Source organism: Anser brachyrhynchus, assembly GCF_964034855.1.
Source record: "Anser brachyrhynchus genome assembly, chromosome: 18".
NCBI classification, from domain to species: Eukaryota; Metazoa; Chordata; class Aves; order Anseriformes; family Anatidae; genus Anser; species Anser brachyrhynchus.
Window position 1 is genome coordinate 12256213 of NC_137711.1, and position 27650 is coordinate 12283862.

Sequence of the window (27650 nt, forward strand, 5' to 3'; positions counted from 1 at the left end):
GAGCTCCTCACAACTTTGGAGCATTAGCTGTGCCTAATTCATTGATCCCTGTCCTGCTCTGCCAGGCCCAAGAACCCTTGCCACGTCTCCATCCTCTCCTGATCCATGCGTGTTTCTCCTCCCTGCCTGCACTCCACTGTGCTGTGAACCACATTTGATGGGCAGTCATTGCAGCAGGTTCATCTGTGGAAAACGTTGTCTGAGAGTATAAAAATGAATTTACTGGGCTCAAAAGACAGATCAGTCTAATTGAAGGTTTGGTCTCCAATAGTGGACACATGGCTAGAGGAAAGCACTGAATTCTTGGGGATCCTTCTTCCTGTAATCTATTTTTTAGTCATATGTGCCTCAGAGGCTTCTTGAACCAGGCCTGGCACCTGTGTTTAATATCTGGAACACATCCAACTCTTGGGCGCGTGCAACATCCTGCAACAAAGAGTTCCATAGTTCAACCATAAACTGGGTCAGAAAATTCCTCCTTTTCTTTTGACTTTTTAAAAACTAATGATTGAGTATTTCATTGATTCTCCCTAGTTTCTGCAGTGTGAGAAACACTGAACATCAATGTTGTTTGGGCCACCCTTGAGTGGGAAGTCCTCTATGGTCTTCTGCCTCAGTCTTCTCCTTCCAAGCCAAGAGTCCCAGCCTATTTCATCTCTCTTCTGATCAATCCTTGTCACTCTTAGTGGATTGCTCTTCCCCATGCACATCATTTTGCATTTGCCTTTTAATCACTCAGTCACTCAATATCTGGATATCCTTCTATAGCTGTCCATTGTCAGTTTTCTTTTTTAAGCACTCTGAATAGAATCATAGAATCATAGAATTATAGAATCATGGAATCATAGAATCATACTAAATTTATTGATACTATTCCAGTTATATTATTTATATCCTTCTTGTACTGAGGGCCCAGAACTGGACCCAGCACTCCAGGTGTGCCCTCACCAATGCTGATCATCTCCCTCTACCTGCTGGCAATACTTTGCCTAGTGCAGTCAAGAATACCATTAACCTTCTAAGAAGCAAGAGCACATTGCTGACTCATGTTCAGCATGGTATCCACCAGGACTCCCAGGTCCTTTCCTGCCAAGCTGCTTTACAGCGGGGTGCCCCCAGCATGTCCTGGTGCCTGGGGTTGTTCCTGTCCAGATGCAGGACTTTGCATTTCTTCTTGTTGGACTTCATGATATTCTTGTCTGTATACCTCTCCAGCCTGTTGAGGTCTGGATGGCAGCATAACCCTCTGGTGAATCAGCAACTCCCTCCAGTTTCGTGTTGTCTGTGACTTTACTGAGGGTGCACTCTACCCCGTTGTCCAGGTCATATTTATATTGGCATCTTCAAAGAGCTCTAGCAGATTTGAGGCATGACACCATGCTGTGAATGACATTCGTATGTGCCCTCACTGTGTCATGTATCTTCTAACTCTTCTTTGCTGTACCATCGTTACGTCTAGGGTTTGAGCTTTGAACTGCCAAACTGGTATTCTTCTGCTTTGCTGGACCTGACTGCACCTACTGGTATTTCTGATACTTAAAGCCCATTTGTGGTTAGTGGTTAGAAAGGGCTTAAGTCTGTTAACAGGACACATGGCTTGGGGATAGGGATGCAATTGTTATAACACCATTATAATAATTTGTGCCATAATTTGTGATCTTTCTGGGATATTTGATGAAATTGGAGAGATTTCCTCTCTCAGCTCTAGTCACCCCTTCCCAAAGGATCCTAATGTCAGGATACAGCCAAAAACATCAGGGGAGACACTTCACTGCATCTAGTCATGTAGTTATGCATATATCCTTTAGAAGACAGGCATAGCTTCTCCATGAAGCGTATTCCAACAGGAATCTGGATTCAGTATGGAAGCACTGGGTATCTGTCCTTGTACAACTGTGTGATTTTGTTTGTTTAGTTCTTTCTTTCTTTCTTGGGGGGGGGGGGGGGGATAAATTTTATACATGATGGAAGAGGACTGTACACCCTGCACAGCCTTACTGTGTCTTCTGATTATTTCCCACACAGCCAGAGAACTGATTTCTCAGGTATTTCAGGGAGTTATGGCCACTGAAATAAGAGGGATGAGTGATAAGAATGAGAACTGGACACGGAGTTCTAGTTAATACCAAGACTGGCCTCTTGCAATAACCCCACCTGTACTTACCTAAACATCACCCTTTTTTGGTCGTTGGCCTGGTGCTTTGAGTCCATGTGATTTTTCAAATAAATTTATACTGAAAGATAGATTGAAATTACTAGCTAGTAGAAGAATGACATTCCTGAACAGCCTTCCAAATTGGAAAGTAGGGGCAAGGAGCCTACATTGTTTCTAAGTTAATGGAAGGGATTTTATGATATGACAGAAATGATTGTGGAGAAAAAAATAAATTGTGAATATTTCATTTGCTAGTACCTCCAGAAGAATGCTAAAAAGAGGTGAGCATCAGTTCTTGATTATATCTTTTGCTCTAAGTTTTATCAACTCCATGCTACTGAGATTTACTTAATTGTCTGAAGGAACCATCAGTTCTCTTTGCTCCTAATGCAGCTATGGCTTTTGGGATGGAGAAAGAAGCTTGTTGAGTTTGTTTGTTTGTTTGTTTGGTTGGTTGGTTGGTTGGTTTTCCCCCTGTAGCATTCTGTTTTGACTAGAGATGGGATCTGGATCCAATACCATGCTCCTCTAGTGTCAGAGCACTCCCATGTGCTTGGGTTAGGTGTCTTCTCATGCATTCACAGTAATATGTTCATTGGACTTGGACCCAGACAGCATTTTGTCCTTAGCTGGATTGTCAGGTTCTTCTGCATTTTTTGCTTTCCTTTATGGGATATAATGTGTATTAACCTGGGCTCATCTAGGAATTTCACTTTTAAAAGTCCTGTGATTGTGGGGAGAGCAGATAGATGTTTAGCTAATTAGTCACTGAGGTCATTGCAGGGGATCAGAGCCAAAGATTGATGTTGATCTCCTAGTCCTATGTTTCCCTTGAATATCCCATGATCTCTGTCCTGTAGCTACTGCAGTCTCTCCTTCAGAGCTTGAGTGAGTGGCCTTTCTTCAGCTCATGAATATTTTTAGAGTTCACTCTAATGGGCACAATTGACATGGGAGAGTGAGTGAGTGACCCACCTTCAGGGTGACATCAAGCTTGGGTCCATTGTTCTGTCCTCCTTCATTCAAAACTGGTACCTGTGTGTCCTGCAGCATGCTGCAAAACCATGGGTTACATCTTCTTCCTCAGGTTGGTTCTCATTTGTAAAAAAAACTTATCAACCTAAAGACACTGAGAGGGGTTCACTCTTTGCCAATCCTAGGCTGGCTGTGACTACAAAGTGTAGGCCCTTGGTCCATACATCACTGAACAAGTCCAAAAGGAGACTGAAGAACATCCCAGACCCAGCTAAATTAGATCTGGCAGCCTACTGGGACCTAGGATTTGTGGGGTGCTTAAAACCTGTACAGGGAAGAGTTGAAGCAGTCTTTCACAGAAGTCCTAAAGCCACTTCCACTTTGTGGCCACCTCACCCATGTCCCACTCTCAGTTTCCAGCAGCATTGTCTGTGATGCAATCTTGCAGAAATGCATTTTTCAGAAAATCAGACTGCCCTGGAAACCTCTGAAATGTTCAGCACTGATCCACTGCCATGTCTGGGGAGTACAAGACACTGGAGAGAGAGTTCTCTCAAAGTATGGTCCTAGAGCAACTGGTCACCAGCTACTGTCCAGGTTGGGCACATCAGTAAGATCCCTGCTCCCAGCACTGCCTAAAACGGTGGGCATCCAATGTCAGGCACCCTGAGAGCTATTCTGTCGCAACCATGAGCACAAAGAACATCTATGTGCTGGCACAGGGACAGCTACACTGCTTCTGAGACCTCTCCAGGCTGTGGTGGAGAATGTGCTAGCTGTGGAGTGAGACCACAGCGTGATGCAGAGCAGGTTTAAAGGCTGAACTGCAAAAGCTGGATGTGACTTCTGTCATCAGACATGTTCTTATTCACTGCTCAGGCCCACAACCTTAGAGAGGTTAGAGAGGCACACAGCCTTTCCGGGCCTGACCCACCCAATGTCCAGGTCCACTGTGTGGCCTGGCTCAGGTCAGTGCCCGCTGCAGTGGGAACATATTCCCTTGGCATGGGTCCTCTGCCAGCAGACAGGGATCTTTCCCAAAGCCCTTTTAGGTCACTCTGTGGCCTTTCCCACCCACTGAATGCTCACTGTGCCAACTTCAGCTGGCGAGGCCCCTGCACTGGACCAAGGGACTGTCCCAGACCAGCAAGCTGGCTCTGCCTCCAGATGTACTCCTGCCTTCACCACTTTATTAATAGTATTTGTGATTGTGGGTTTTGTTTCTTCCCCTCCTTCTGGCATCTAATAAAGAGGAATGGGTCCAGCGTGTGCTCATTTTCCATTTCAAATCTCTGCCATGTTTTCTTTCTTTCAGAAAGATTTTGTTTATTACTTTTCTAAAATGTAACAAAGTAAGAGACGAAAGATCAGACATAATAGCAAATGCCACAAAATTAGGACATGGTTAAATGATGCAGCAATAGCCAAAGACATTCAAATGACCTTCTACAAGAGAAGCCAATGCTTGCTTGCAGAAATCTGGCAGGTGGCTGCTGGTAGGTGTGGAAGTGTGACCAGGTGAGGATTTTGGGGTGGAAGATTGCAGCCAGACCTCCCTGCTGGCAGAGGAGCCACACTCCATATGCACAATGAACTTCTCTTGCAAGCTGGGCTCCACTGGCCTTTAGGTGCTATGCTGAGGAGGAAGCAATCCTGGGAAGCGGACATGTCACCAAGACCTGCGCAAAGGGCATCCATGCTGTGAACGCCACGTGGGCAGGTCAAGCAGAGCTAGGTATGGGACAAAAGCTGCACTGCCCAGTGTTGAGCAGTGGGACTACATGGGCTGAGGGACCTCAGCTGGCATCTCAGCTTGGTGCTGCAGGGCCCCTCACAGACAAACCAGCCTCACGAGAGCCACGACCACCTTTCTGATGAAGGACTCCAGGTTGCTGAGTCCAAAGCAGTTCTCCTTTTCAGGGATTTATTTATTTATTTTTCTTTTCCTGAATCCAAGGCTGTGCTATGTGGAAACACAGCATGGATTTTGGACATTTGTGTCCACAAAGTTCAACATACGTAAACCTGCTGTAAGGCCTGACCTCAGGAATCTTCCACACTTCATTGATATATGAAACTTGCTCATTTTGTGACTGTCAGAGATACAACTTGGCAATAGGAGCTTTAGCAGTGTCAGGGTTACTGGTAACAGTGATGCTGGCAGTGTTAAGTAGCAAGGGACACTCCCAGAAACCAGGGATTCCCATTTCACTGGAGAAGGTGAAAAATATGAGTGTTGGCTGGGGCTGGATTTAAATCAAATTCTGAAAACAAAGCTGTTTCCTTTGAATCATGGTTCGTCCTTTGAAAACAGTCCAGGTAGCATTGCCACTAACAGAAACAGTTAATTGCTAAATGATTATAAATAAAGCAAAATCACATCAAACAATGGTTTAGAAATAAGATCTACTTCTATCACAGAGCTCATCCTGTCTGTTTCCTTAGTCAATCAAGGCTGCTGGGAATGGGACTGTCCCCAGGTGTGCAGGGCCCTGCACCCAGTGTCTGGGCAGTAACTGGCATGACCCAAGCAACACCAGCCCGGTACACAGGACTCATGAGTCAGACGTTGACAATGCACAAGATTAGCCTAATAGCACTTTTACAAACAGAACAAGCAGCCATAACAAATTTGAGGTTGATAGCTGCTTTTTGAAACTTTTTAGCATTCTTAGAATATTGCTGCTTGTTTATAAGATTTTTAGGTTTATTTTAAGATTACTTTTAAAACTACAAGCATGGCCCAGATTCATAAGGAGGAGTTTTATCTAATTCAGAACTATTTGCATGTGTTGTCCAGTAAAGTTATAGTAGTATTTCTATCAGATTTTTTTTTTATTTCTTTTTTCCAGGAAATAGCCCTGGACACATGAGCAGTGCTAAGAACTGATCCTAACTGCCAGGTGGCATGTGAACTGTGGTCCCTAAGTACTTCTAATCTTAAGCCAAATGCAGAAACCACAGCTGACAAAGCTCAAGCAGAGGGCAGTAGTACAGCAGCACATGTAATGGGGTCTGGTAACCCCTACGCCCTGCCCAGGCTTTGCCCATGGTCAGAGCAAGGGCTGTGGCTGACAGTGAATGTTTATATTGTGTCTCAGCTCCCAGCCCAACTTGTCCATCCACTGCATTGTGTTTCTGGGGACTGCCAGAGCTCGGCTGTAGATTTGGCTTTCTGAGCCTTTGCATCTCTTTCACTATTCTTGGTTGTATTTGATTAAAAACCTGTTCAAATGTTGTTTGAAATCCAGTCACAGCTTCAGTCCTGGACGAGAAGGTCCTGTTACAATTGTACTGGGGACTGCAGACAGTCTCAGTGCTTTGTTTCTCATTTCTGAGGCCTCTTGCCCCAAAGATGTCAAGTCACAGCTCAGCATGGATAGAGGTTTTGAACAGGACAGTGAACAAGGCTGGTTGCAGTGGATTACAGGAATCAGGGATCAGCAGAGCATAGGAGCCCAAAGCATGAGGGAAAAGTGCTGGAGTCTCAGGGGTTGTGTCATGGCTTTAGACAGCAACAAGTCTGCAGGAAAGCCAAAGGACCAGCCCTGGGCTTTCCATCCATACCTGTCAATGCTGTTAGCATGGTCAGTTTGAGTAAGATCTCTACAAGAGCAGGAGCTGAGACATGTGAAGTGTGCAGGCTCCCACCATGTCATCATGAAGACCTGTCTGGATGTCACAGAACCACAGAATCACAGATTTGTAGGGGTTGGAAGGGACCTCAAGAGATCATCGGGTCCAACCCCCTGCCAAAACAGGTTCCTCAGAGCAGGCTGCCCAGGTAGGCATCCAGACGGGCCTTGAATATCTCCAGGGAAGGAGACCCCACAACCTCCCTGGGCAGCCTGTCCCAGTGCTCCCTCACCCTCACCGTGAAGTTCTTTCGCATGTTGGTGCGGAACTTCCTGTGATCCATTTTGTGGCCATTGCCCCTTGTCCTGTCCCCACAAACCACTGAAAGAGGTTGGCCAAATCCCTCTGTCTCCCACACTTAAGATATTTAAGATATGTTCTTGACATCCAGAAATTAAATTTTACTCGTATGGCTCATGTAGTCTCACTGTCCAGGCAGGCTCTGCTCATTTTTAAAACTTTCATTCTTTCACCCTTTGTGGATGACTCTGTTTTCCCCTTTTTTTCTCTGGAGTGTTTTCTGCGTGTGTCTGGAGCCGTGTCCCAGCATTGTCACCTCTATCCATTCCTTACACCACCATCCATCACTCACACCCCTCCTGTGGACGGATCCCATTAGCTGTTTTCTGGCTGCAGGGACATCTTTTCCCGGATGGTGCCAGAAGCTGGGGTTGCCAATACAGAGCCTGTGCCCAGTGGTGCCATAAGAGAAAGTGTTAAAACTTGAGCACTATTTACATAAAAGGGGGTTCCTCTCCATCCTGTCTCAGCACCTAATGAACCCACACTGGTGGGCTCTCCAAAGGGTCTTTCTGTTCCCACTGCTATTTGGAGCAAAGAAAGGCTTTTTTCCAAACTGTTGGGAATGGAGAGATTCCAAGAACAGATAGATCTGTGGGCTGGACACCCTGGGATAAGAACTGGAAGTGGTTCAGAGTGGCCACTGTTTCAGCTGATGTTTGACCTCTCCATTCAGGCCCACCACTTAGGGTCTCTTCATAGCCTGAGGCAAGAAATATGTGCTTTCAGGAGCAGATCACCTTTCTTGCTCTTCAGCTTACAGATAGGCACCATGACTGTGCCCTAGAAATGCCTGTTTCACTCTGGTGAATACAAAGGGAGTCACCTGAGACACACTGTTCTCAAGGCCCTGGATGTTTACTGGAGACTGCTGGTGCTCTGGGTCTGATCAGGAAGCTGGCAGTGGGCACCGTTTCGGATTTTGCACAGGCATCAGCTAAGGGATTTTGTATAGCATAGGCCTTCTCCCATTTCCACCAAGAAAGCTTGTTTAACAAAGGTTTCAAGCAGTTACCTCTTAGAAGGCTAATGCTGACCCAATATTTCTATAAAAAATCACAAGGTTTTGCAGAAGCAGCAGGCAGACATGAAAGCAGCAGTTGTTTGCCATTGCCTTTTTAAATTTCATCACTCAGAAATGTTCCCATGAAATCACCCCAGATCCCATCCCTGTTGCAGGCTTTGCTGGGCATGCCCACACTTCCCTTCTTTACAGGCACTTTGCGTGAAGGGGGAGGAGATACTGTTGCCTCAGTTCTGCAGCAATGCAAGCAGGAGCATAAGGAGGTCTGACAGATCTTTGGGAAGTCTTGCTGATCACAGAATCCCAGAATCCCAGAATGGACGAGGTTGGAAGGGACCTCTGAAGATCATCTAGTCCAACCCCCCTGCAGAGCAGGATCACCTAGCGCACCTTGTGCAGGATGGCACCCAGGCGGGTTTTGAACATCTCCAGAGAAGGAGACTCCACATCCTCTCTGGGCAGCCTGTTGTAGTGCTCTGTCACCCTCCCAGTAAAGAAGTGCCCCCTCACATTGAGCCTGAACCTCCTGTGCTTCAGTTTGTGCCCGCTGCCTCTCGTCCTGTCGCTGGGCACAACTGAAAAGAGACTGGCCCCATCCTCTCGACACCCTCCCCTCAGGTGTTTATATATACGTTACTGAGATCTCCCCTCGGTCTCCTCTTCTCCAGGCTAAACAGGCCCAGTTCTCTCAGCCTGTCCTTGTGCGACAGGCGCTCCAGTCCTCTCACCATCTTAGGAGCCCTCCTCCGAACTCACTCCGGTACTTCTATGTCCCTCTGGTGCTGGGGAGCCCAGAACTGGGCACAATGCTCCACGTGTGGCCTCAGCAGGGCCGAGCAGCTGGGGAGGATCGCCTCCCTTGAGCTGCTGGCAACACTCTTCCGAATGCAGCCCAGCATCCCCTCGGCCTTCTGGGCCACAAGGGCACATTGCTGCCTCCCTCCCGCTCTGCCTGCTGTCCACCAGGACGGCCAGGTCCCTCTCTGCAGAGCTGCTCTCCTGCAGGTCATTCCCAGCCTGTAATGGTGCTTGGGGTTATTCCTCCCTAGGTGCAGGACCCTGCACTTGCCCTTGTTGAACTTCATGAGGTTCCTCTTGGCCCAGCTCTCCAGCCTGTCGAGGTCCCTCTGAATGGTGCACAGCCCTCTGGGCTATCAGCCACTCCTCTGGGCTTTGTGTCATCAGCAGACTTGCTGAGGGTGCGCTCTGTTGCATCATCCAGGTTGTTGATGAGCAAGTTGAACAAGACTGGACCCAGTACTGACCCCTGGGGGACACTGCTAGCTTCAGGCCTCCAACTAGACTGCACCACCGAGCACAATCCTCTGAGCTCTGCCGTCCAGCCAATTGACAATCCACCTCACTGTCCACTCATCTAGGCTGCACTTCCTGAGCTTGTCTATGAGGATGGTATGGGAGACAGTGTCAAAAGCCTTGCTGAAGTCATGGTACATCCACCACTCTCCCCTCATCCATCCAGCTAGTCATCTCATCATAGAAGGATATCAGATTGGTTAAACATGACTTCCCCTTGGTTAATCCATGCTGACTACTCCCAATCACCTTCTTATCCTCCATACGCTTGGAGATGACCCCCAGGATAAGTTGTTCCATCACCTTTCCAGGCTGACTGGCCTGTATTTGCGTGTCCTCCTTCTTGCCCTTTTTGAAGACTGGCGTGATATTGGCTCTCTTCCAGTCCTCAGTCAGCTCTCCTGTTCTCCACGACCTTTCAAAGATGATGAAGAGTGGCCTAGCAATAACATTGGCCAGCTCCCTCAGCACCTCTGGGTGCATTTCATTGGGGCCCATGGATTTGTGGATGTCAAGTTTGCTTAAATGATCTCTGACCTGATCCTCTTCAACCAAGGGAAAGTCCTCCTTTCTCTGGACTTCCTCTCTTGTCTCCAGGGTCTGAGATTCCTGAGGGCTGATTTTAGCAGTAAAGACTGAAGCAAAAAAGGCATTCAGCAACTCTGCCTTCTCCATATCATTTGTCATGAGGGCACCTGCCCCATTCAGCAACAGGCCAACATTTTCCCAGTCTTCCTTTTTCTGCTGATATATTTGAAGAAGCCCTTCTTGTTGTCCTTGATATCCATTTCCAGATTTAATTCTAACTGGGCCTTGGCCTTCCACGTCACATCCCTGCATACTCTGACAGTGTCCCTATATTCCTCCCAAGTGGTCTGTCCCTTTTTCCACATGCTGTAAACTTCCTTTTTCTGTCTGAGCTTCGCCAGGAGCTCCCTGCTCATCCATGCAGGTCTCCTGCTCCCTTTGCTTGCCTTCTTGCTAATACGGATGCACCGATCTTGAGCTTGGAGGAAGTGATATTTGAATACTGACCAGCTGGCTTGGACCCCTCTTCCTTCCAGGGTCCTAACCCATGGGATTCTTCCAAGTAGATCCCTGAAGAGGACAAAGTTTGCTCTCCTGAAGTCCAGGGTCACAATCCTACTTTTTGCCCTCCTCACAAGATCCCGAACTCACCAGTTGGTCACCCTCAGAGAGACACCTCTGCCAAAATGTCTCACTGGCTACATCACCGAGCCAGACTATTGCCCTGGCAGCCTCACTTTCCTCTAATGGTCACCACATGTCACTATATCAAACCATAGTCGTTCAGTCTAATTTTTACGGTTCTTTTCAATTCTGACATTTTCTACTTGTCTTTCCTTGTTACCACATTATGACAACACCTGCAATACTGGATATACTATGTCTTCTCCAAAAGAATAGATTAGCTTCTGGGTGCTACTACAATATAATAAATTTCCTTATACAGGGAGTCTTCATCCTAGGAAGGTCTTCTAGGTGCCAGAAATGTCCTGTGGAAATGGATGCACAAACCAGGGAATTATTTCTCAAGGAGTTCATGGCAGTGAATCTGTTCACTATGGATGCACACTACCTTTAAGATCAATTATTACAAAAGCATATCGTTTTTGTCGATCTGGTTCTGTCCCAGATATTCTCAGCATAGTTACGTAGCTGACAGAGATGTGGATCCTGGGAGGATCTGGGTTAATAACTCATTTCCTAATCACCACTTCCTCTGCTATTTTTCACCACTTAAAGCTTCATTCTATGAAAAATGAAGGATAAATCACTTCTTTTGAAAATAGCTTGAGGGGATGGGGCTGAGGGCAGAGCTGAGATGTTCTCCTGAGAACAGGCCCTATCTCTCATCATCTTCCACAGGCCAAAGGCCAGGAGCTGTCCTGAATGAAGACAGCTGCCACTTTCTATCAGAGGACTCTTTGCTGACGTCTCAGGCCACATAGCCTTTGGGCATCTTGGAGCAAATATCAACACTGGGAATTTGGAGGCTGGGAAGGAGATACTACCCTAAAATCTCTGGAGTGCAAAGAGTTGGCAAACTTTGCTGAGCGCGCGGGTTCATGATGTGACCGAATACTAGGAAAATTTGCCTTGAGTGAAGATTTTATGGCATGTTTGCATGGCTTTGTTCACTGAGTCTTGGCGCTGGCTCCATGGAGGGATTGCACAAAAAGCTGCATAAAATAACTCATCAGTGGAGGGGGGTATCCAGGCTTGTGGCAGGTTTCTTTGGTTTGTTTTCCATTCACTGAGGAAGTCTCCTGGCTGCCTTTCCAGGCAGTCCTCCTTAGCAGCAGCTCCTTGCGTGGAAGATGAAGTGGCGAGCAGGTCACTTCTCCAGGGCATGGGAGGAATGTGCAGATCTGTGGGAAAGAGCCTGTAGGCTCCACACAATGCCACTGCACTCAGTTCCATCAGAGCATGGGGCTTTCTGCATCCTCAGGAGGCATGAGGCAGTTCGCTGAGGGGAATCATCCAAAGGGGACAGCATCTGCAAGGAAAAGAGCAAAATAATAGCTATGGTACATTCCCTGGCAGCCCTGGGATGGTCTCAGAAGAGCAAAGGTCTCTTGTTGTTCAGGGTGTGGGGCTGACCGGTCAGAGTTGTCATCTTCCTTGCCAAACTTGACATGGCCCTAAGGAAGACCAGGCAGGGTTCCTGATGAAGCTTGTACGTAGTAGGGTTTGATCAGCATCTGCAATACAAAAGTGCAAACGTCCATGAAGCTTATGTTCACAGGAATCCAGAGCTACTCTTACTGTCTCAGCACTGTAAACATCAGCTAAAACACACAAAGTCCATGTTTAGTGAGATGGTTTTATCAGCAACATTCCTGCAAGCAGAAGTCCAGGGATACAAACACACCACAACAAACACGTGAAGAATTTGATAAGGTTGAACTGCATCTCCGAACAACTCTCTTCTGTTTTTTCTCTTTGGGTACTTAAAGATTTATGTTGAGTCAGGATTGCCTAAGAAGCACTTCACTTGCATTAGAGCCAAATGCATTTACTTCCACTTCAACATCTGATGGAGCAAACAGGAAAGCAGGCGAGGATTTAGATGGATGCAGTATCTGAGGATGTATAAGCTATGCTTGTTTCCATCTTGCATGCAGGAGGTGGCACAAGGGAAAAGGTGAGAAGGTATAAAGTGAACAAGATTGGATGTATGGGTCCAACTTGAACAGGGAGTACCTGGTCAGACCAACAACGCTATTAACATTGCATCACATAACATAAGGGAGGGGGACAGCCTCCTGAAAGTGTGATTCATCAAACCATTCCCAAAGGTAAGCAAAGTGTGTTTCAGGGTGTTGCACCTAAACTTATGCATGCTACAGGTAAGAGCCAGGTGTCTAAGCATGGATGTCTCATGCCTATAGAGATGTCCCAGATATGACAGATATTACTGTAGGGACATTCCATTTCCTTTTCTTCTCTCCCCCCCCCCCCCCCTCAAAATCTGTTTTACCCTTGATGTTTTAATTATTTTTTTTCTAAGAAGAGGTTACAGTTTTTAAAAGATTAAAATATTTTAAAATAATACTGTGAAAATTCACAAGTGACTTGCTCCCCTATTTTTATTTATCTTGTTTATTTTGCAATATCCTGGAGAATTCAACTTCTTATCCCAATTAGGGGTAAGGGAGAATTATAAAAATCACAAAAAGTTTTGCGGTGTGGGAAAATGGCTTCCTTCCAGCTCTGATAAACTTGGAGCAGCGTGCAGAGCCTGAGGTAACATGCATAGGTGGATGGTGTGCTTGAGCTCTTCCTCCAGTTAATGCTGGGTGATTTCACAATGGCACTTCTGCAACACCTGAGTAGTAGTAGGCACCCAGACTGGATGAGGGCAGTGACAGCTCCGGGCTTAGCCCTTTAGTTGAACAACTTTTGGCTGTGAGCATACCTGCAGGTTGTTCCAAAATGGAGGCCAGGAAAGGGAGGTCAGGAAACACTGCTGCATGGCCAGCCATGCCCCAGCTCTATGCCTCCATGCACACACATGTGCCTGTGCTGCACTTGCTTTGGTTTCTGGTCTCTGAACCTGCTCCTTTCCATGCAGCAATGTTCGTCCCCAGAGAGCAGGACAGCAGATCTCGGAGTCAAAAGAGTACATGGTGTCTGTGGGCATTGCAACAGCTGCCGGGGAGGTGGAGGAGCAGGGGAATGGGAGAAGGGCATTCTGGCTGGTTGTGCTGCTGCATTGCCTCCTCCTGCAAGAGTGGGAGGAAGGCTGTACCCCAGGGTGTCACAGCCACCTTGCAAGCCACTGATCCAGAGGCAGTCAGTTGCCTGAGGGACACAAGGCTCAGGCTCTGTCAGCGCTGAACTCAGCATCCATCTCCAGCCCTTGGGGATGGTGAAACTTCACTGGGAAGTGGCAGTGACATTCGAGCACTACCTCCTGCCAGGAAGTCTGTGCCTGTTCCTGAATGTTCATGCATGAGACAAAGTGTCTGGACATTGCGGATCTGCACCAGTCTACCCCAGGGAAAGATCTGGTCAGGGAGGCTGTTGTTGTGGTTCTCCCTCCCTGACCAGATTGACAAGGGTAGCTCTCCCTGAATTTAAGTGCCGAGGTCCCTGGAAAAGAGATGCAACCAAACCCCATCTGGGCCTTTATGGGCGCACAAGCACATGTAGTGGGAAGCAAAGCTGATCTTCCTCCATGCTACATTGCTCTCTGCACAGAAAGCAGGGAGGCTTGTAAACCAAGCCTCTGCTCCTGAGGATCTCCAGTGTCATACAAGGAAGCACCCACCAGCTACCATTGTAGCCTAGCTTTATGAATTTGATATTTATAGCCAGAGAGAGATGGGACACGGCCTGTACTGTGTATAGACTTGCAATTTATGTGTTGGCAGCAGTGGTTGATGGGAGATGTGCTTTGAGGCTCAAAAGTGTGCTTAAACTTTGTAAATACAATCAGTTCAGGCTGAAGTGAGTGAACAATGTGGAATGTTTTGAGGCCAAAATTGACTTCAGAAAAAAACACCATTGAGCCAGTGGTACTTGAGAGTGTTGTGAAAGCATGCATCTCCGGGGCCGCAGCGTGACCTCCTGGCTCAGACAGTAAGGACCCCAGTACAATCACTGCAAATTAAAATGTTGCGTATGCTCTGAGTGCAAAAAGATTGTACACAGTGCCTGTAAGAAGCCTTCCTGAAAGACTCTTGCCTCTGCTGGTGGTCTTGCAGTTTCAGCACTGGATGTCTGGCTCGCAATCTCTATTTTTCAAAAACATTAATAATCATAATCCATATAAAACTGTCATATTGGTTCAACATGTACGTCACCAAAGCCCTGACTAATTTATCAAAGATTTAGTGTTCATTTGAACAAAGTCTCATTTTTGTAAGCAGATGCAGTTTGCTGGATTGCCCTGTCATCACCCACTATTCCACTGGAAAGATGCATCGTATCAGCAACTTCTAAAAGTTAAAAAATGTACATTTTAAAATAGTAATGTAAACACTTATTGCATGTTCCATGTTAGCCATGAATTAAATAGAAAGCTTTGGAGATAATGCTGCTTGTTCAGAAGTGGGTCTACAGCCCTACAGCCACTGGTGGATGAATGTACAGCAGATTTGTTGACCGTAACAGTGGTGATTGCGCGGTGCACAGCACTGGTGTCACTAGAAAGGAGACCATAAGCTGCCCAAGGGAGCTAAAAAATGTTCAGGCAGAGATGTAATCTGAGGATGTCAGTTCAACGATTTGGTGTGCAACACAGCCCTAGCCGGTCTGGGTGTCTGCAGACCTGTTTCAATGGCATAGACCAGAGTAATATGCAGCATGTTGAGCATGTAAGATGGGAAAGAGCTGCAAAGACAAGTAGCGAAGGCAGTGGAGTGAAGCACAAAGAAGGGAGGAATTGCTGCAAAGGTTTTGCTCAGACTGACATACAGACACAGACTGAATTTTGATCAAGCATGGTTCTGCATTTTATTTCAGCGCACAGCCACCAGGGTTAGGTAAGGACACAGCCTCTCCCAGGGGGTGCATATGGGGACAGTTTATGACCCATCTGCAAAGTAATACAGAGACACAGGCAAATCTGGGACCTCCTTCCTGAACACTGCATGGGTACCCCACATGATATCTCTCCCGGCAAAGAAATGCAACACAAAGCAGGACAGAGGGACACAGTATGTGACCTGCTGCCAGTGGGACATGGCCAGGGGGCAGTGGTGGGCAGTGAGATGGATGGGAATGAGAAAGCAGATGGCAAATTCTGTGCTGGTGCAGAGTAGGAAGAGGGGTGTGAGAAAGTCCTGGCATGGGTAGCATGGAGGAGATGGTATCGTATACAATGCACTATTCTTATTTCCATATACAGTAAATTGGTAAGTTTTTTTGTATTAAATCAGATTTTATCACTGAATCAATCTTGCACTTTTCTATTCTTGTTCTCTACAAATGACCTTTTTTAGCTCTCCTCAGTTCTTTCCTGATGGGACTCATTAGGAACTGGTGCTGATTTTTACAGGCATTCACTTTCACTTAGCATCTGGAGAATTTTTTTGGACAAAACACTTTGTTGAAATGGTCCTTGCAGCCTTCTGCTGCTGTGCTTAGTATCAGCAGCTCCTCTTGGGTCGTGTGCCTACATCCCACAAAGACATTTGGCATGAGTTGTATCCTTCCACTCCCACTCTCCAGTGAGATATAAGTGTCATCAAGGGAAGCACCTCTTTCCCTAGATGTTTTGTAGAAGTGAAACCTGAATTTATCGAATTTCCTGTGAGTTTTCCTGATGTATTTTGACTGAACTCCATATAAAACTCAGAGTAGAACAACGTAGTAAACAAACAACTCTTCTCATCTTTCAAGAACTCTCAAAAAATTTTACCTAATCTGGTGAAATTCTTCATAAAGGCTTTAACTCTACTGTGTGTGTTAATCACAACTTTGATGTCAAATAGTAGTTTTGGATGCATGCTTTACTAAGCAGGGAGTTTGTACACTTTCTGGAACGGAGGCTAGCTGCTGCTTGCTATTGATCATTTGCTATCTGTATCACGCAGTTAGCAGCCTATTCTGTGTTGTGTGCAATTATTTCCATTAGCTGGTTTGCTCAGCTAGCCAGAGCCTTACGTAAAGAAATGTTGTTCTCCATTTGTAGATCTGCTCTGCATTTCTAACTGTTCAGGAGCTCTCTTATTTGGGTGCCCCATGGCTGCGTTTTTTCATAACACCCTTGGCTTTCTGAAGATATTCTGTGCTTATGGGTGAAAATTCTCCCATCAAAGCAGCCAGGGATGCAGACCCAGCGGACAAGGTGGGCAGGATCATACAGGCAATAATGAATCCTGAAGTCTTCCCCTGAAATGTTTCTAACGCATGACAACAGATGGAATAATTGTTTGTGGTCTGACTGCTTTACAAATGCCAGTATTCGTTTACTGTTACAAGGACTGACTGGAGAATTTGTTCTTACCTGCTCCTCTTCTCTTTCAGGGGTCACTTTGGTGTCTGGTTCTCTACTTGAGCATCCAAAGTGGATCAGCCAGAATCTGGATCGGTCCCTGCAGGCACGGTGATGAATGGTGTGATCAAACAGGATTGCTCGGACCATAAAAGTGCACCAAGTGGAAATGAAGAGGAAAAGGCACCCAAAGAGAAGGCTATCAGTGAAGTGAGAGATGGCACCAAGCTCCAGCCACCACCCTTTGCAGAGCGGAAGAACGGTGAGTACCTCTCCCAGTGTTGTCAAGAGAGGGAAAGTGAGTGTGCACAGACTGGATAAATGCTGATTTAGCATCTCTTACATGTGCTGGGTTGTGGCTCATCATTATTCTTATGTGTGGGGTTTTTGAAGGTATTTCTGGTGGCAATATTTTAAGACTTAATGGAAGCTCAATATTTCTGTGTAGGCTTAAGTGCTCTTGTCAGACTTGAGGCAGTTGCTATGTGCTTTGCAATCCAAGTGTTTGGTATAATTTGGGGCTGAAATGTAACATTTCAAGGTCTTAGGAAGAAACTGGTGTTCTGATGGTAGTAATGGGATTTGTTGGGGAATAAGTGTGATGCAAGGTTGGTCAGTGGGGAAGTGGAGTGGGTATTTTGTTTGCAAACGCACTGATAGACTTGTTCCACTCTCAAAGAGCACTGAATGCTTGAGATAATCTTGTCTTCAGCAAAATTGCTTCAGATCAATGTAACAGAGAGCAGACATTCGCCTGGGCCTCTGAAAGGATCATTTGTGGTTCTTTGGCCATGGGTCCAGAAACTAGTCTTGTTGGCAGATGCTGATCCAGGTTTCAGTGGAGATCTGTTGGAAGAAGGCTGATAGACAGAAAAAAATACAATTCAGCCTAGGCAAAGCATGCTCGGGCTGAGTTGCTGTTTGCTATTTCTTTCAGGCAAGAGTATAATATATGAAATGAAGAAAATTTCTTTTGTGCACTCTAAGGCTTTCAACATGAAGTGTTCAAAATATCACACAATGTGAAAGTGCAGCTCGAAGGCACTATTTTTGCTTTGCATCTTTGATTGTTTGCATTATTGTACAGGACCCAATTTTTCTCAATCACTATAAATCATAAATAATCCAAATGATGTCATCATGGCAATGTACTGGTGTCAGACTGGAAAAACACAGCAGAGAATCAGGCCCAGAGTCTGTCCATAGTCAGATTCAGTCACACCAGTGAGAGCACTTTTTTTCTGCTGTCCCAGATATCAAAGTATATTTATGATAACATGATACCAAAGGGAAAGAAAGATGGCACACGGACCTTCACATTTCCTCTATAGCTTTCCAATTCTTATTTTTTGCAACCATTTTCCTACATGTTTTTTTGTCACAGAAAAAGCAGAGAAAGACCATCTCCAGGTGCCCAAAGGCAAAAGCCACCTCTGAACATGACCAGCAGATACACAGACACCGACACTGACTGTGCTAAGCCCTGCAGGGCTGCAGGCAGTCACCTCGCAGCTGACCCTGTGTTGGAGGCTCATGCCCTGCGTGGCCATCAGCTTGGTGGTCCACCAGGTCATGGCTCCACCCCTGCAGCCCCTCTACACAGGGCTGTTTGCAAAGTCTCAAAGTGAGAAGAACCCCCACAGTCTGGGCATTTCTCCAGCCCTTTGCTCTCCTCCTTTTGCTGCTTTTCCCTTTCCTTCACACCTTTAGACAGTGTAAGGGCTCAGATCTTCCTGCTGGCCTTGCTCAGGAACAGCTGTCTTCCTTCATCTCACATCATCTCAGGAGCTGGTGGGCCTGCCAAGTGTCATGCATCTCATGTGGCGCCCAGGCCTGCCTTTGATGTCACATTCTCTGGTGTGACAGCTCCTGCTGGGCTGGCGGAGCAGCCTGAGGAGTGCCCAGCTGGGGAGCAAAGAAGGAGGGTGGCACCCCCCAGCCCTACAGGCGACCCTCCACAGCGGGACACTGCAGTCACCTCCCATTGCCTTGTAAGCCACCACAGAGTCCTGAAGCAGATTTGTCCCATCAAGACAGAGCCTCCTTATCCAACTCAGTGCCTTTCATAAGGTTACCACAGCAGGGAATTTCTACCCTGTGCCCCACTGTGGGATGGAGGGTTAGTATTTGGGATTGCTGTGGGGAAAAGGGAACATGTCACTGTCTCCTTTCTTCCCAGTCCCATGAAGGGCATCTGTACAGGTGTATTTACCAATCTTGCCCTCATCCTCCAGCCCACAAACACAAGGAGGAGAGCAGCAGGAGGGAGCAGGGCTCCACCATCCAAGACTGTGCTACTGAAGGAGGCAGTGGCTGAGAATGAGGTTGGGGAAAGACGTGCAACTGCCATCTGTTGTCATCAGGGGCCTGCCAGGGCATGTAAGGCCTCCTGGACCCAGCTAGTGGCATGCCAGGACTGCTTATAATGTTTTATTTCAAGAAGAAACAAGTGCAATGAATGTGATCCCCTCCTCCTGCCCTGCTACATCCCATCTCCTAAGGGGACAGGGTGTTCCATGCTCTTCCCAGCAGAGCCCTCCAGCTGGTGATCTGTGGTTGTTCAGTGAGGCCTTGGACAGACACCCATTCATCAAGGGCACAGCTCCTCTGAGAGGACTAGCTCCTGCTTCAGTCTGAACTTTCAAACCACAGTCTTTATTTGATTTAACTTTGATTTAATAAAAAACAGTCTAGCTAGAATATTTTTAAATAGAAAAATAGTCTTTTAAACTCTTGTATTATTCAGAAATGGCTGAGGGGATTTCATTTAAATTTGTAAAAATAAATCACCTTTGAGCAAGCAGAAAGCCCATCCAGCAGAACCTACAAAAACCCGGGACTGGATGCGTAGGCCCAGGACAATGGAGACTGGTAACCCTACACTCAGCAGGAATCCTGACATGTGTCTGCCCAGTTCTACCCCCAATCCCTGTCCCTTTTCTACCTCTGGGAAAATACATTGTCAGGCTGCCCTTTTTTTGTGACATACCAAAACTGCACCCAAAACCACAGACCACAGTGTTTAAATGCTCAATGGCATCTCCTCCTCCTAAGTTCTGGTCCACACTGGCCTGAACTGAGCAGAGCTGTGAACTGCTGTTTTAGAAGACCCTAAGGCAAACATGACTGTGGGCCTTCCTAAAGTCACTAGTGACACTGGGTTTAGAGACAAGCTATGCCTCGACCTCCCACCCTAGCCACTGTGTATGCACCTTGACTGAATACTGGACCTATGGGCTCTTGCACTTTTGCCTTTCCAGGGCAGGCATTTAAGAGCTCAACAAGGTGTCTTCACCCTCAGGAAATGCTCCACCCAGCCTCAGTAATAAACCAAGCTGCACACTGGTGGGATAGCAGTGCCTGACAACACCTTAAGCAGCTTCAGGATCCATAAACTGCATCTCTTTTCCCGGTCTACCTAAAACCTCCTCAGATCTTGACACCAAGCCAGTGGTAACACTTTAAAGAATCAGTGCTCCCAGGGCCATTTTCTTCAGCTGGTAATAACTTCCTTCCCTTCCCTTCCCTTCCCTTCCCTTCCCTTCCCTTCCCTTCCTTCCCTTCCCTTCCCTTCCCTTCCCTTCCTTCCCTTCCCTTCCCTTCCCTTCCCTTCCCTTCCCTTCCCTTCCTTCCCTTCCCTTCCCTTCCCTTCCCTTCCCTTCCCTTCCCTTCCCTTCCCTTCCCTTCCCTTCCCTTCCCTTCCCTTCCTTCCCTTCCCTTCCCTTCCCTTCCCTTCCTTCCCTTCCCTTCCCTTCCCTTCCCTTCCCTTCCCTTCCCTTCCCTTCCCTTCCCTTCCCTTCCTTCCCTTCCCTTCCCTTCCCTTCCCTTCCCTTCCCTTCCCTTCCCTTCCCTTCCCTTCCCTTCCCTTCCCTTCCCTTCCCTTCCCTTCCCTTCCCTTCCCTTCCCTTCCCTTCCCTTCCCTTCCCTTCCCTTCCCTTCTTCCCTTCCCTTCCCTTCCCTTCCCTTCCCTTTCCCTTCCCTTCCCTTTCCTTCCCTTCCCTCCTCATCCCATCATGCAGCACACCTGTTCTTTACCTGTAAAATGTATTTACTTTTATTTAAAAGTAAAATGTATTTAAGTTGAAGAGTTATCTAAATGTGAGGCCTATCTGATCTGTTGAGGTTTTCTCTGCCTCATGAAACCTGCTCAGGATGGGCTCAGTCACCTCTGAAGGGTTCCCCTTCTCTTGGATGACTATTGAACTTTAAATGACCATATCTGACTGAGACGTGTTAGGGAAGGGATTCATTTTACCCATTTGTGTCTCCAAGTTTATCCATACGCATCTCCAAGTTTTGGGTGTCAGAGGTTACATGGCAGGTCATGGATCCAGTCCATAGGCATGTGGCCAGAGGCCACTAACTAGAAAGTTGCATGAGATTGACCCCATCTCCAGTATTTAGACAGTTGCATTTAAGAGAGCTGAAGAGTTCCTCTGGTGCCTACTCTGGTTCACCAGCATGTTTGCTAACTGCTCATAATGATTCCACATAGGTTTCCCATTGCTGATTTTGGAAAATAATGTAGTTAAACTCATTTGTTTATTTGTATAGTGAAAAAGACCCTCTGACCACCAGCTCCTTTAGCCCCTTGCTACAAAGAGAAGGATTTTCAAGGGCCCATCTGGTTTGCATTTAATGTAATGTGCAGGAAGGTTGCTCATTTTCAGGGACCGTGTTCGTAAGTAGTAGATTGTACAACAGTTTATTACACGAATGGAGCTTTTTATTGCTGGGCTTTGTTGGGCTGCCAGTTAGGCTAAAAATAAAATAAAAGAAAAGAAAGAAAGAAAGAAAGAAAGAAAGAAAGAAAGAAAGAAAGAAAGAAAGAAAGAAAAGGAAAGAAAGAAAGAAAGAAAGAAAAAAATAACGTGCTTCCTAGTCCCTATCAAGGAAAATTAGAGAGCATTAAATGCTGTTCAAACTATCAGCCATTGGTGAGCTGGTAATCAAATCCAGAAAGGCTGGTGGGAGGTCAAGACTTCTTTGCTCTTAATGTTTCTGAATCAACAACTGTTATGAAAGACATGTAAGTGAAATAAAAATACAAGAGAGAGAGAGATTTTGATCCAGAAGTCATCACAACATCACAGTGCATAGGCCAGAAGAAGCAAGATACCTACAGTTTTGGGGGAGAAAACCCTAAATAGTCTTCTCTCAGCTCTTGTGGTGAGCATGTGTTTTAGTTTAATTCTATATTGGAAAGGTTATTAAATTACTATCTAGTCCCAAACAAAATCTAGCCTTTGTTCCACATAGCCAGGTACGAGGTGTATCTACAGGAAGATTTTCCAAATTACCTTTGGATCCAAATCAAATAAATATTGCAAACATTGTATTGAACCCAGGTGATATCTAATCCTCAATGAAATATCAGCCTGCAGCTTTGAACCGCACAGCCCAGCTTTAATGCCACTTAAATCAGAATGCAAGAACTAAAAGAATTCCAGGAATCCAATGATATAAACTGTATTTTTAGAGCTGTGAGTGACTTGTGAGAGTGAAACATTGCAGTGACTAAAGATAGCATAAGCAAGGTTTTCCATGATTTATCTCAAGAACGTTCACAGTAAGTTAAAGTCATTGGATGTTGTGGTAGCAGCACCTACATGTTGGCGTGGTTTCAGGACAAGCCATTCATAACATATTTGTCACAAAGCAAAATTTCCATAACAGAACTCTGAGCTGCCTCTCACTTGCACAAGCACCACAAATATCACTTTTCTATTAAGCCACTAAGAGGTTCATTTGTTTCCTAGGATCTGTTTTTTCCTTTAGTACAGTCAGTTGGGAACCCACCTGCTTGCACACTTCAAAAGTCTCCCATTTTTCTCTGTCTGGATGAGTGATCAAAGCAGCAGCAACAGAGGAGGGGGACCCTGCCTTGGACCCAACTAGTCATCCCGCTCTGTTCCCTGCTGGCCACCTGAAGTTTAGTTATCACTTTAATAGGAGTTCATTGAATGACCCATCATTTCTTCTTGGGGGGGGGGGGGGGGGGGGGGGGGCGGTGTCTGCATTGCTTTGTGCACCCAGAGGTTGGGTAAGACTTTTTTTTTTTTTTTTTTTTTTTTTTTTTTTGCTGAGACTCATGTCTGCAGGAGTCATTTTAAGGATAAAGTCATGGCAAACATTTCCTGACACCTCACGATCAGCATTGCTCTTGGCTCCTGGCCCTTGATAGCTGCAGTTTGCAAGGGTAAAGGAGAAGGCTGCACTGCAGAACTGTTTTCTCCTAGCTTCTAACACTCTGTGATACATGCAGACATGGCTCACCCCACAAAGCACTCATCTCACAGGCAGGTGAGTCTTTGTATCCTGCAGCCACATGCTTGGTAGACTGGGCATCACCTTGAGTCTTGTTTTCTCATGTGTCAAGTCCTCGGTTCAGCTTCCAGTACAGAAACCCACTGGAAATGGAGGGGCCCTGGTCATGCTCCCCAGGCAGGGCTCCCTTCTCTGCTGGGTGGGGACATCATGTGCAGGGTAAGGAGGGTGGCTGGGGGACTGGAGTCAGTTCCCTTCTGCCCCATCCTTCAGCTAGCCCTGCTCTCAGTTGCATGGTGTCCCTGAACAGCTGTCCGGTCTCTACCCAAAACCAAGGCTATGTCCAATGCCTATATGTCCCTCTGTCCCTCCCCACCCCAACCCCCAGCGGAGTTAATGTGTGAGTCACTCTCATTTCTGGGTTTCTTTTTCAGGTGTCTTTTGAGATGTTTCTGAGAAGGATTGTCATCTCATTATGTGCCAAAGCTGCTTCTTTATTTCCTCTTCCAGAAACCAAACTGAAATTGGGACAGCCATTTGTCATGACCTTTGTTGTTGTCCCATCTCCCCTGACCTGCTCATCAGGGATGTGCTTTGAACCAGCCCTGGCAATGTTTGAGTGATCCCATCTTGTCAGTTATCACAGCCTAGGTGTTGCAAAGAACAGTGGTGCTGAGGCCTAACGGCCCCTCTGTTGTATTCAATGGACCATTCTTGGGGTGAGGCTGCAGTCTCTGCCTGAGTCAGGACCATTGCTCAGCACCCAGCAGGACTGAGTCCCCCAGGTACAGAGTCTCCTCACACCCCCCTCAGACTGGCATTAGCACTCAGTATTGAGGCTCTGCCTGTTGTCCTTCCCTTGTAACCATGCCTGTGATTAAACAAAAAAAGTGATTATAAGCTTTCATTTCCCTGATGCCCTAGGGAAAGATCACTGATGAGTCCGAGCGCAGCTTCCATTTTTGTTTCATCTAGTTCACATTTGTAGTTCCTTCTGTGTTGCTTTCATGATCTGCGCATTCTTGAGGAAGTTGCTCAGAGCACCTGCAGACAGGTTACGCTTAACATCTGCCTCTTTGTAGCTAATTTTGGGAGCTACCTAGTTACGGGTTAAGTTCAATCCAGGTTACACTCCTTAATACATAATCAAGCCTGATAGATGGAATGTGAATGACATTTGAACACATAAAACTTATTTTTGAAATTGTGATCTGTGATATAAACCAAGGTATTCCTGAAAACATAAAAAGAAGCATCCTCTTACAAGAAAAACACCATATATTGCTCCTTTCGTGGTTAACCTGCAGGTGACTGAGCACTGGCACAGGTTGCCCAGAGAGCTAGTGGAGTTTCCCTCCTTGGAGATCCTGAAAAGCCAACTGTACATGGCCTTGGGCACCCTGCTCTGGGTGTTTCTGCTGGAGCACAGGAGCACAGATGTCCTCCAGATGTCCCTTCCTACCTAAAGAATTCTGTGATTCTCTGGGACTCAGTAGTGCATGAGCTCCCTAACATGAAAACTTCATTAGGAATCTGGAAAGGATTAGGTTTTTCTGGAGGTAATGAGGATATCCACATCATAATGAGTAAGCATGTATATACCTTAGTGTAGAATCTAAAAGGGAATGGCCTGGAAAGACATCTTTTAGTTGGTTATCCCCTCATTGCCTGCTTCAGAACTATTTCCTCTTTCATATGAGGTCCTTGCTACACTTATATTGGATATGTCAAGGCACATGCAGGACAAGAGGTGATCCGAGACAGCCAGCACAGCTTCGCCAAAGGCAAATTGTGGCCTTCTATGATGCAGTTACTACATCAGTTGACAACGGAATACTGACTGATGTCATCTACGTGGACTTCTGTAAGGCCTTTCACATGGTCTCTCATGACATCCTGCTCTCCAAAATGGAGAGATATGGATTTGAAGGGTGGACAATTCAGTGGATAAGGAGTTGGCTTGAAGGCCGCACCCAGAGAGTGATGGTCAATGGCTCTATGTCCAGGTGGAGGCTGGTGACGAGTGGTGTCCCTCAGGGGTCTGTCTTGAGACCTGTATTGTTTAAAATATATATCAATGACATAGACAGTGGGATCGAGTGCACCCTCAGCAAGTTTGCAGATGACACCAAGCTGAGTGGTGCAGTCGATACAACAGAAGGAAGGAATGCCATCCAAAGGGACATGGACAAGCTTGAGAAGTGGGCCCACATGAAACTAATGAGGTTCAGCAAGTCCAAGTGCAGGGTGCTGCACCTGGGTTGGGGCAATCCCAGGCATTAGCACAGACTGGGAGAAGAACTCACTGAGTGGCCCTGCAGAGAAGGACTTGGGGGTTCTGGTGGATGAAAGGCTTGACACGAGCTGGCAGTGCACGCTTGCAGCCCAGAAGGCCAACTGCATCCCGGGCTGCATCAACAGAGGGGTGGGCAGCAGGGGAGGGAATTGTCCCCCTCTGCTCTGCCCTGGTGAGGCCCCACCTGGAGTCCTGCATCCAGGTCTGGGGCCTCCAGCACAAGAAGGATGTGGGGCTGTTAGAGCTGGTCCAGAGTAGGCCATGAGGATGACAAGAGGTCTGGAGTACCTCTCTGTGAGGAAAGGCTGAGAGAGCTGGGGCTGTTCAGCCTGGAGAAGAGAAGGCTCCAGGGAGACCTTATTGCAGCTTTTCAATACTTAGAGGGGGCTTATAAAAAAGATGGAGAGTGACTCTTTGCTTGAGCAGACAGTGACAGAACAAGGGGGAATGGTTTTAAACTAAAAGAAGGGAGATTTAGAATAGAGGTTAGAGGAAACTCTTTGCTCAGAGGGTGGTGAGGCATTGGAACAGGTTGCCCAGAGAAGTTGTGGATGCCCCATCCCTGGAGGTGTTCAAGACCAGGTTGGATGGGGCCCTAGGCAACCTGATCTAGTGGATGGCAACCCTGCCCATGGCAAGGGGCATGGAACTAGCTGATCTTTAAAGTCCTTCCAACCCAAGCCATTCTATGATTCTATAATATGTAAAACTGGTCCATTGTAGTCTTGAATATACTGCATTGCACGTGGAAAAGAAAACCTTTGAAAAAATTAAATGCAGATATTATCTCTGACTCAGAAACTCCCTGACCACAGATACTATTTTGCTATTATTACTCTCTTCTTTTTCTCACTGTGCAGTGTCAAGGCCACTGCTGTGGCTATTTTCGGATTCTCACCTGGGTATTATTTCTGATAGTAACCATCTCTATCTGGATTAGTTGGCTGGAGATGGAAGTTGGGTGAATTTTGACTAAGAAATGAGGCTTAAATATTTCTTCCAGGTAATTTGTCTGTTAGGCCATCTTACCTAGGGACTTAGTGTAAACTGCAGTATTTGAAGTCTTCCATCTGGGACTGGTAGGTTCCTTACGAAAGACCCACTCCTATGTAAAATCAAATTACAGATTTACACAGAAACTTTTAAGAAACTTTCTCTGGCACTTGCTTCATACTCGGTTTTCTCAATGCTCTCAGTTGGTGAACAGGAATCCCGAAGGAGTCACAGAAGGCTGTCACAAAGTACCATAGACTTCATCGCACTCAGAAGCAAAATCAGTTTTGCTCCAAATCAGGACCTTATAATTGATCCATCACTGCGAACACTGACAGACTTTCAAATTGTGCTGTTGTAGTAGGGGTAAGAGGGGAAGAAGTGATGACTTGTTACAACATTTAGTAGGAGATCACCAAGTTGTAAAGATTATGAAGGTTGAAGAGATGATCATAAATGGTGTCTTCTGTCCCTGAAAAGAACAAATATATGAACATACTAGAACAAAACATGTTTCCAGTTAATGTACCATCTGTGTTAGATTTGTCCATTCACAAAGAGGAAACAGATATTTTCACTCTGAATGGGTTTTTAAATTAAGAGACAAGGAAAGAAAGTACGTAAGTTGTATCTGCGTGTCTGCGTGCGCAAGTGTTTGTGAGTGTGGACGTGAACATGTGCATGTGTGAACCCTGCAGGCAACTCACTCTGAGCTGTCTGACCGCTGTACAATTTACAGAGGAATGGCGTAAAAACCTCACAGCACCACATAATCCTTATGACATTCTCCAAAGGGCAGCGCAAGCAATTTTTTTAACTAACTTAATGGAAATTGTCATCAGTACAGGCAGTGCAGGGTGCAATGTCAATTGCCTGGGAACCAGCCCCTGCCCATGACAGGGTGATGGACTCAGGGAAGGTAGGTTAGACCAGGGGCTGGCCATGCGGGCCATGGCCAGGTCCTGGATGCAGGGCTTCCTCGGGCAGCTGGGAAGACACGGCTAGCTGCAGGGCTCCTCGAGGAACCAGGTCTGCCCTCAGTGGTAAGGCAGCACCTGGGGTGGACTAGGGCTGGCCCCCATCTCACTGCAGAAGAGATGGCCCAGGGCTTTATGTGCATTTGCACCACGGTGTTTCACTGACTTGCAAAGCCCAGAGAGGAGGTCTGAGCAGCTGGGACGCTGGTTACTCTGGGCTGGGAGGAGACAGTGCAAGCACCCGT

At 46.5% G+C, this 27650-nt stretch overlaps 1 protein-coding gene across 7 annotated transcripts in view; it reads left to right on the forward strand.

The window, feature by feature from the left end:
- MYOCD (myocardin) overlaps positions 1-27650 on the forward strand; it is a 252134-nt gene that overhangs the window by 120494 nt on the left and 103990 nt on the right. For 6 of the 7 annotated variants that reach the window (XM_080560541.1, XM_080560544.1, XM_080560533.1 and 3 more), the window contains one exon: positions 16905-17134. In XM_080560541.1, coding sequence (XP_080416667.1) covers positions 16987-17134 — 148 coding nt within the window. In that variant the 5' untranslated portion in view covers positions 16905-16986. Of the gene's footprint in view, positions 1-16904; positions 17135-27650 lie in introns of those variants that run through there. The other variant, XM_080560548.1, reaches the window with a different exon arrangement.